The 9,873-nt window shown below is 37.5% G+C and overlaps 1 protein-coding gene across 1 annotated transcript in view; it reads right to left on the reverse strand.

The window, feature by feature from the left end:
- The window catches only part of LOC102430510 (GTP-binding protein 10-like), an 18,054-nt gene extending 9,928 nt beyond the window's left edge, over positions 1 to 8,126 (reverse strand). Inside the window, exons 1-4 of the mRNA XM_006108400.3 lie at positions 8,015 to 8,126; positions 5,084 to 5,277; positions 1,803 to 1,894; positions 1,181 to 1,325 (exon numbers count right to left, since the gene is read on the reverse strand). Of these exons, the coding sequence (XP_006108462.1) occupies positions 1,181 to 1,325; positions 1,803 to 1,894; positions 5,084 to 5,277; positions 8,015 to 8,047 (464 nt within the window). The 5' untranslated portion in view covers positions 8,048 to 8,126. The remainder of the gene's footprint in view (positions 1 to 1,180; positions 1,326 to 1,802; positions 1,895 to 5,083; positions 5,278 to 8,014) is intronic.
- Positions 8,127 to 9,873: the final 1,747 nt, after the last annotated feature.

The following is a 9,873-nucleotide window of genomic DNA, read 5'->3' on the forward strand; positions in this document are numbered from 1 at the left end:
GGCGGTAAGGGCATGGGGTGTGGTGGGAACCGGGTGGAGGGGAGCTATGGGGGGAAAAGAGGAACAACTGTAATAATCTGAACAATAAAGACTTATTAAAAAAAAATAAAACCTATGAGAAGGCAAGGAATGGAATGGCAGTTTGGTACTCAACTTGGCAGCAGTTTCTCCTACCTTTTGCTTAGGCCTTCTATTGACCACTGTGTAATGCTGTAATGGGGCCAGGGGGAGGATGAGGAAGAGAGAGAGAGAGAGAGAGAGAGAAAGAGAGAGAAGAAATGCAAAGCTAAAGTTTTCCCTTCCTTTATCTACTCTTTATCTTGCAATCTAGCTCTCTTCAGTTGGTGAGTGCAAGCACTCCAAACCCAAAGCTAAACAGCATTGTTTAATGAAAACATGGGAGGCTGGTGGAAAAGGATAACATTGTAAGGTTGTCTACAGTACTGAGTGGACAAATCCTAAGCAGAGCGTAAAGGATAGGAAAACAGTCATTGCAAGATCCAACTTGGTGCTCAATAGAATCTAAGTCTGATGGTTGAGACTGTCTGTACCAGCCTTGAGCCATCTGATTAATGATACATCAATACCTTTATTAAGATTTGGCTCAGTGTCGGCCTTTGGACTGGAGGGTCCCGGGTACAATTCCAGTCAAGAGCATATGTCCGGGTTGCGGGTTCAATCCCCAGTCAGGGGCATGCAGGAGGAAGCCAATCAATGATTCACTCTCATCATTTATGTTTCTATCTCTCTTTCCCCCTGCCTTCCTCTCTGAAATCAATAAAAATGTATTTTAAAAAGAGTATAGCTTAATTATTTTTCCTTCTTTTTATATACTTTTAAAAGTGTGGTTGTTCAGATTTCTCATTTTATTCCTTAATATCTGGTTACATTGTTTTGCCTTCTTATACTACTGCTTTTGATTGATCTTTTTCTTTATTCATTTTCTAATATTTCACTAGCCTATTCAATTGTTATGATCTTTGATATATGAATAGTCAATATGAAACTCTATAACATTGTGAAAATAACTACATTTAACAGCATATTCTCTAAGTATACCAACATGCACAAATTTCATAAAAGAAAAATAATGCTGGCCCCAAATTACCGTTTATGTTTATTTCCTATTCATGAGCTCTCTTTCTGGAAATATAAAAATAAAGATATGACTGATACTTACCCCACTAGACCTACATCAGCTATAAGTTTTAGATCAAGGTGAATTATTCGTCTCTGGCCTTTCAATGGTAAGAAATTTGTAAGGAATTTACCACCAAGACCTCCTTCAGCTACCAAAATTCTGTCTTGTTCTTTATTGAGTTCTCCTTAAAAAGAGAAATAAAGACACTTAGAACCAAGATTAGTAAGTGAAGCTAATCCACTAATGACATTTTTCTTTCAGAAATAGATACCAGAAATTTCTATTAAAACCTTGACCCTGGCCTGGCCGGAGTGACTCACTAGTTGAGCATCGACCTGTGAAGTAGGAGGTCGTAATTCAATTCTCTCTCTCCTTCTCCTTTCCTCTCTGAAATCAATTGAAAAAAAAAAAGCTTGACCCTGGAAAATACTTTTGTATGCAGTTCAAAGAGATTAGTTTATGTTTTAAAAACAAATTAAATACTCTTATATCTTTAAAATGATCTGAAATCTAGCAGTTAATTTTGAACAGCCTTTACATAACATTTTAAAAAGTTCTTTCATAAATTAGCAGTTAATGTTTAAAAAAAAAATTCTGAAACTCAAGAGTTGCTATTCCCCACAGCTCCCAAACACAACTTTAGAATGTACAGTACACTTACCTATAACTTTACCATTTTCATCAGTTACTGAAATACCCACAGGTGCAGGAATTTCACAATCTTTTCCTTTGGAGCCTTTCAGTGCACTAACACTACATAAATAAATAAACAAACAAACAAACAAATAAATAAATAAATCTAATATAAAATAAGGAAAATCCACAAAATTAAATGGCTTATGCTTCAAGCAAATGTAATGGCCTATAAAGAAGACTGGCAACCAACTCTTCTGATGTAGATGTTAAATGGCCAAATATAAAGGAAAACTAAAATTATCCCTAATTATTTATTTGCATTTTAGACTATCATATCCCAATAAAAATATTAAACAATAATTTAAGTTACCAAGCTAACCACCAAAAGTCATTACAAATCATAATAAATTAATATCTTGAACACCTGAAATGTACACAAATAAACTAGAAAATGAAAAATCAATTGAATAACAAAGCTTTTAAAAAACTGACCTCAACTGAGAGTACTTTAATTATAGGGGGTTCATCTAACTGCTCATGAGAGAATAAACTGGTACAAACTTCTAACTAGAAAATTCACTTCTGAGAATTTATCCTAAAAGAAAATAATTGAACAAACATGTAAACTACTATATATACATGAATGTGTGTTACATTGAGTATAACAGTAAAAAAAATCAATAATTACCTAAATAGATGAATGACAACATAATATTATTTCCAATACTATAATACTCTGCAGCCATAGTAAAAATAGCACAGAAAATTTAAGTGAAAAGAGGAGGTTGCAAAATATTGTCCTCTCATTTTTGTACCCCCAAACTATCTACACACACACAAGATTACATTTGTGTAAACACACAGAAAAGTCAAGAAAAGGTTAGTACAGGTTATTTCCAAAATTATAGGTGACCTTTTATGAAACTTTTTTATTCCTGAACTCCATGAGTAGGTCAGAATTCCCAGACCCACACACGTGTAGGCTCTCTCATTCATATGACTTGTCACAGTTATAATTTTTCATTTTTCAGGTGTTTGATTAATGTCTGCTCTCCCATTACACCACAGTAACTTGCAGAAGGGAAGAGAACATATTAGTTTAGATCATCATTGTATCCTAGGCATCTAGTACAGTGATTGGTACATAGTGGATACTCAATTAACATTAGTTGAATGAATGAATCAGGTTGACAGTAATGGATGAATTAGAAATATAGTAAAGAAAGACTTAAATAGAACACTTCTCTTATTGGGATGTACGTTGCAATTTTTAGAATGTAAAGGCAAGATTTAATTTCATTCTTATTTGTTACCATTGGTGAACTTTCTATTAAAATATTTTATTAAAAAATTGACACTTAAATTTCAGAATAACATTGTATAGTTTTTTAAATGGTTGAAATAGTATTTGATAATTTTCATAGTTGAGCAAGCATAAACCAGTTTACTGGGAGATGATTTCATGATGAACAAAAGTAGTCTGATTTTTAGTAGACATGTTATTAGATATATGAAATTAAAATCTGACTTAGTTATCTATATTTTGGAAGTAGTGTTTAAACCAAGACTTGAAAGGGGAATAGGGACTTTGCCAGACAACAAGAAAGGAAAGGATCTGTTGGCAAACTAAATATATATGTATATATATCTATATTTATATGTGTGTATACACACACCCACATACTGGATTAGGAAGGAACAAGCTGTTTGGAGAAATAACAGTTATTTCTAGCATAACACTGGTACAAGTATGGTAGCGTGTTGTGAACTAAGACACTGTAGTCCAAATCATGAAGAGACTGATATGCTCTTTTGGAAAGTTTGAAGATTATCTTAGACAGGGAATATTAAAGGATTTTTAAGTAGGCAAGTGACATTAACAAGATGATGTTTTAGAAAAATCACTCTAGGAATAACTGGATAAAGAATGGATTGAAGGTGATGACTGAGACTGGGATGGGAGACCAAATTGGAGAATATTGCAATATTTCATAAATAATGACTGAATTAAAGTCTGGCCTGTACCTATCTTCCCAGTCTCATCTTCCTCTATATTCTGTGTTTTCTGCATTCCAGCCAAGCTGGCCTTCTTTTAGTGTCTTATACTGCTCCTTGTCTTCTATCACTGGGCCTTTGTTCATGTTACCTTTTCTGCAATGCTTTTTTCTCCCCTTCACCCAGCTAGTTCCCATTAATCCTTTAGATTTAAGCCTCTTTGTTCTAAATATTCAACACACAATCCAGTAAGAAATATGTTCTGTTTAAATCTCTCTTAACATTTAAACATTGTATACCATCTTTAAGAATACCATCGATCTAAACACTTTAAAATAACATTCTGTATTCAAAACTTTAATTACTGAATTCTAACAAATATAAGGCTCTCAAAATTTGTCCTATAAAATGGTCTCATAAAACAAAATGCTCAAAAGAAACTTAAAGGATTTCCCCAAAGATTCACTTACAAGCAGGGGGTGCTGCCGCATATTTTGGGCAGGATAATCTGAGCTTGTTTTTGTTGTTGGGAGTGTCTGTTATAGGGTGTTTAGTATCCTGGCCTCTTTCCTTTACTTATACCCATCCCCCAAGTAAGTGTCACATTTCATCATCTGGTACTATGACAAATAAACATATCAAAACACTTCTGTGGGAATAAAAAAAAGAAACAGATATAAAATCTAGCTGTTGTACCAATACCTCCTATGGAATAACAGAATAAGATAGGCCTGAGGAATCATAGCCTGCAATTTGATGGAAGCTTTAAGAATTTTTTTCTTCATAACAAAAGAAAAAATTCTTCTCATATTTTGAGGCTAACATAGCATGTGCCACAGAAAATAACATTAATGAAAAATAAAAGAAAGGTTTTGTCACAGAAAGAACGAAACAGAAGCAAAAGGGAAAATGTGTAAGAGTATCAGTGAAACGGGCTCTAAATTTTCAGCACTGCCTATAAGAAGCTGGCAGAACTACTGGTGGTGATGGGATGGAGTAGCTTGGCTGAGATTTGAGAAAGGTTTCCCAAAAGAAGAAAACAGTGGGAATTCACTTTCTGTTTCTACAGAGGAAGTGCAAACAAATATAAACAGACAGTGGGAGAAGAAAAGGATAAAAAGTTTGAATGTCCCAAAACATTTCTTAGTAACTATCTTGTATCTTTACTAGAGTTGAGACAAATGAAGATTTTTGCTCAGTTACAGGATATAATTTACTTCAAATCACTAATTACAACTTTATCTTTTAATTTTTGTTTCCTTTTGGGAGGGGTTACTTTCATAAAATCAAAGTCATTCAATAAATACTCACCGACTGTTTGCTCCTTCTCCAGCCACAAACCGTTTCTGAGGATATTTGTCTTTAAGTTGTTTTAAAGTCATTTTTTTCTGGGCTACCACCCAGACGTCACCACCTTTTCCACCTTCTCCACCTAAGCGAGGGTAACCCATTCCACCACTTCCTCCCCTGGTGAAGAGTCTTAGGTTATCAACGAAGTTTCCATACTTAAAAAGAGAAGGAGAGAGAAAGAGAACATTTGTATACCAATGTAAATGAACTTTCTATTAAAATATTTTATTAAAAACATTGACACTTAAATTTCAGAATTTGTATTACCAATAAGAACTCCTTTCTACTTATTTGTTGCCACTAAAATGCCTGAAAAATAAAAAAGGGCTTCCTGCATGCAATATTTAAAGTCTTTTCTCAGTTCATCTCCTGTCTGACCTCCTTTTCCCATTTAACTCTTAAAACCTTTATTTTCTCCAATTATCAATTATTGTCCTAACTATCCTCAAGGTCTCTGACACTGGTCCACTTTTCAAACTAGACTGTCTCCCCTGGGTGATTTCAGCCTGTACCAGTAACTATTACCCAGGTGAGATATTCTCTATGTCTATTGGACATCACTAAGATGTAAGCTTAAAAGTCTAGAGCAACTGAGAACAAGATCTGAATTTAACTTTTATTAGAGACCCCTCAAGATGTAACTTGTTCCTGGGTATTGAAAGGATAAATCATCTCAAATACATGTTACTATGACAAAACCAAACTTTTCCTTAGGTGAAGTCTGTTCCTCCAATGTTTTCAAATGATGGAAGCATAGTTTACTACTCATGGAGACTACATGTGGGAATCTTTGATTATACCTGCTTCTTTCCCCGAAGCCCTAGCTCTTTCCTTCCTGGTACAACCTGCCCTAGTACCTTAACAGTTACATTAGCTCCTAACTGGTCTATCACTGGTTAGTCATTCCTTCCTCCACCCGTCCTCCATCTTGCTGACTGAGCTATATTTCCAAAAATGGATCTCTAAGCATGTTTCTCCCTTATCCAAAAACCATTCAAGGGTTTTTGTGTGTCTGTGTATGTTTTGCTGTTTATGAAGTAAAGTCTAAAATTCTCAGTACTGCACTAGGCAGTTTTGCTCAGTGGATAGAGCGTCAGCCTGTGGACTGAAGGGTCCCAGGTTTGATTCCGATCAAGGGCACATTCCCGGGTTGTGGGCTCAATCCCCAGTGTGGAGTGTGCAGGAGGCAGCCAATCAATGATTCTCAATAAAAATATATTAAAATCCATAAAAAATATATTAAAAAATGAAATAAAATAAAATGCTCAGTACTATATTCAAAACTCTTAACCTACCTTCAGTTAATTTCCATTCGTTCAACCCCTCCTGTTTTTCCTCTTTTGTTCTGTACTACTAGTTATACTTTCACACCTCCATGCCACTCTGCTCATGCTTTTCCTCTACTTTCTGTAATTTCTTTTCTACCGTAAACCCACCTGAATGCCAGTTGCTGATGTCTTTCTTAATTCCTTTAATCAACACTTATCAACTTTGCCAACCTCTTAGTCATTTGATTATACCTCTATTGGTATTAGTACACTTTCTGAAATCTTATACTGCATTTAGTATTTACTTGTTTCCCTGACTAAATCAAGACCTTCTTGCAGGTAAAGAGCCTATGTATTAACTCTCAGACTATCAAGATTCCTTACAAAGTAATTTCTTAAATTAATAATCTTCACATCTTTAGTCATCTAGAGTAGTTGCAAGTATCGAAAACATCTGTAAACTTTTTGCAAAATACATGCACTCCGCTGACCTTTCTGATATACTCTGGAGGAGGGGGGAGAGGCTACCTCAAGCCAGGACATCTAGCAAAAGCTATCTTGGTGGCGCCGATGCAGGATGCAGTTCAGACCTGAGATTGCGGTGCATGGGTAGTAGCAAAGAATCGAAGTGCAGGGACTCATTTAAGTATGCAAATGTATTCATAAAACAGAATGTTGTAAGAGAATAGGGTGCGAGAAATATATGAGATAAACTTGAGGGCCAACCAGAGCATTTTTCTCTGGATGTGAACTTAGGCTTTCGTTCTGGTGAGGCTACATCAGAATTAGATTCCAATTGCAACGACACTGATTGGAAGTGACCTTTCATGGCAGTAAGGTTACACAAGTGGACTTTATTAACTTATCCACAACAAAATGCAGTAGTTTGTGCATTTTCACTGCTTTAGATTGAACATATTCAGAGACTTAGAACCCAAATTTAAAAGAAATATCTCAATCTCATCGTTAGTAATAAGGTAATGCCTGAACTATAATGCTGGCTAGTTGCAAAAAGCATTACTAGTAAGGCTCTCAAAGAGGCTTTTAAATGTGAAGCAACTGTATATTTTTTACAGTTTAAAACCGACACTACACAAAAACTGACCTAAATTTCTTGCAAGAAGGCAAGCCTATTATTACATATTTTCATTTCTCTCTCTCCCTTCCTCTCTGAAAAGAACGTACCTAACACTGATGAAAAGTCGTCTTTAGAAAGCTCTTAAGAACCATGCACTAAAGACAAAATGTGTATGTAAACGGCCTAGGACTACGAATACTCTTTCTTAAGAGGAAAATACACGATTTGAGCCCAAAGCAAAAGTCAAACCTCCACTCCACGCACACAGTACGGCATGTCTAAAAGCAGGCCTACGCCCCAGCTCTCCATCCCACGTCGCACAATTCCCCAGAGGAATCTCACACCCGGTCCCCAAGCCGCCGTCCGAACCGAGCCGGGCAGACACACCCCCTCCCAGGCCAACCCGAGAGAAGACTAGGGTGGAAAAAAGCAGGAGAGAGACCCCCAAATAGAAAGAGGGGGGCTGGCAGAGGAGAACCAGAGCCCCCGGGCGGGGCTAGAGGCACCCGGCCCTCGGCCATCAGGCGGAGGGGCACCTGCACGGACCTTCCTGAACAACACGCAACCGCAGTGCACCATGACTGCGACCCGCCAGCACTCGCTCCCGCAGGACGTGTCTGCGCCGAGTCGCCGCGCAGCCTTTCTACGTCATTGCCGGGCGCCGACTGTGTTTCTCCGCCGGCTCCAGCGGGGAAAGCCGCATGCGCCGTAAAATGTACTCGCGCAGGGCTAGGCGCATGCGCGGTGTGGTGCGACCAATGGAAGGTGGGCTGTGTTCTGTTTAAGGGAAAGCAGCACAGGACTGCGAGGCAGTGTCGAGCCCGGCCGTGCGGCTCAGTGGTGAGCCCCGGCCCAGGAACCAAGAGGTCAGGTTCAGTTCCTGGTCAGAGCACAGGCCCTGGTTGCAGCTTCACCACCAGCAGGGGCCTGCATGGTGCAGAACAATGATTCTCTCTCATCATTGACGTTTCTGTCTCTCTATCCCTCTCTAAAATTAAAAAAAGTATATTTTTTAAAAAGAGATTTCCTTATGAAAGACATATATATTGTATGATGATAAACTGTTTGTCAATAGACTAAAATGAAAATTGTCAAACTTGATTCTCTTCTTTTTTTAAAATATATTTTCTTGATTTTTTACAGAGAGGAAGGGAGAGGGATAGAGTTAGAAACATCGATGAGAGAGAAACATTGATCAGCTGCCTCCTGCACATCTCCTACTGGGGATGTGCTGACAACTGCAACCAAGGTACTTGACCGGAATCAAACCCGGGACCTTTTAGTCTGCAGGCCAACGCTCTAGCCACTGAGCCAAAACTATTAGGGCTTGATCTCTTCTTTGTAGGTTATCTAAATTGACTTTGTGTCTTCTTACCCTGTTAAATAGATCCCCACTTTTGTCTATCATGCTTTGGTTCTGCTTGTCCATAACTAGGTTAGAAACAGCAAAGGTGAAGTCTGTCATCAATTTCACACCCCTCTCGCTGGTGTTCATTAATTTCCTATAGTGACAGGATCTTCCCTCTACACCAGAAACTCTTCCCAGGGCCCTCCAGGGAACTCCTACTGTGGTCTTCCTTCCTCCACAGGCATCTTAGTTTCCTCTTTCTTTACTCTTATATCAAAACGTACCCAGCCCCTACTTTATTTTGGGGGCAGTAGCAAGGACTGGCTAGCCAGTCTGACTAATTAATTGTGTCAAGATGTTTCTAGCTGGAATCAGCAGAAAGTTACTCCTAGTAAAAATAATTGCCTAGTAAACAGCTTCTGGTTACTTCATTCAAGACAGATATCTCTATTGCTGGAATTTTCAGGTGCCATAGCAGGTCAGTGGGAGAGATTTTTGGTGGACGGGCAGGTCTTTCAGATCTGCTTAGCAGATGTTTCCTGTGACATCGACTATAAGCCTAACCCAGATGGAAAAGAAGGAGATTAAGTGTGTAAATACATAAGCCTTTATAAGTGAGTATTCAGGTCTCTTTATGAGACAACAACTATACTCAAATTCCCAGGAAGTTTCCTACGCAGCATATAAATGAAAGTACCTCACTACATGTAGAACCATACACATAATTTTATTGTTTTATATTATTCATCCCACTTCTCTATATTAATATAGTTATTCAAGATGTAAATAGTTTACATACTGTAAGATTAACTTTCTGATACTCTTCAGCATCTATAATTTTTGTTATGAACATTATAGGTTAGCAAGCAGTAATCATTAAATTGGATTAACTAGTACTTAATAACAAAAGGCTTCCTCTGCATTTCCTCTCCCAGAGCCATCTCAAAGACAAAATGTTGAAATAATAGGTGGGGTTTTCATATATATATATTTTATTGATTTTTTGCAGAGAGGAAGGGAGAAAGATAGTCAGAAATATCTATCAGCTGCCTCCTGC

The sequence above is a fragment of the Myotis lucifugus genome, unplaced genomic scaffold (assembly GCF_000147115.1).
Source record: "Myotis lucifugus unplaced genomic scaffold, Myoluc2.0 scaffold_2225, whole genome shotgun sequence".
In the NCBI taxonomy this organism is placed as follows: domain Eukaryota; kingdom Metazoa; phylum Chordata; class Mammalia; order Chiroptera; family Vespertilionidae; genus Myotis; species Myotis lucifugus.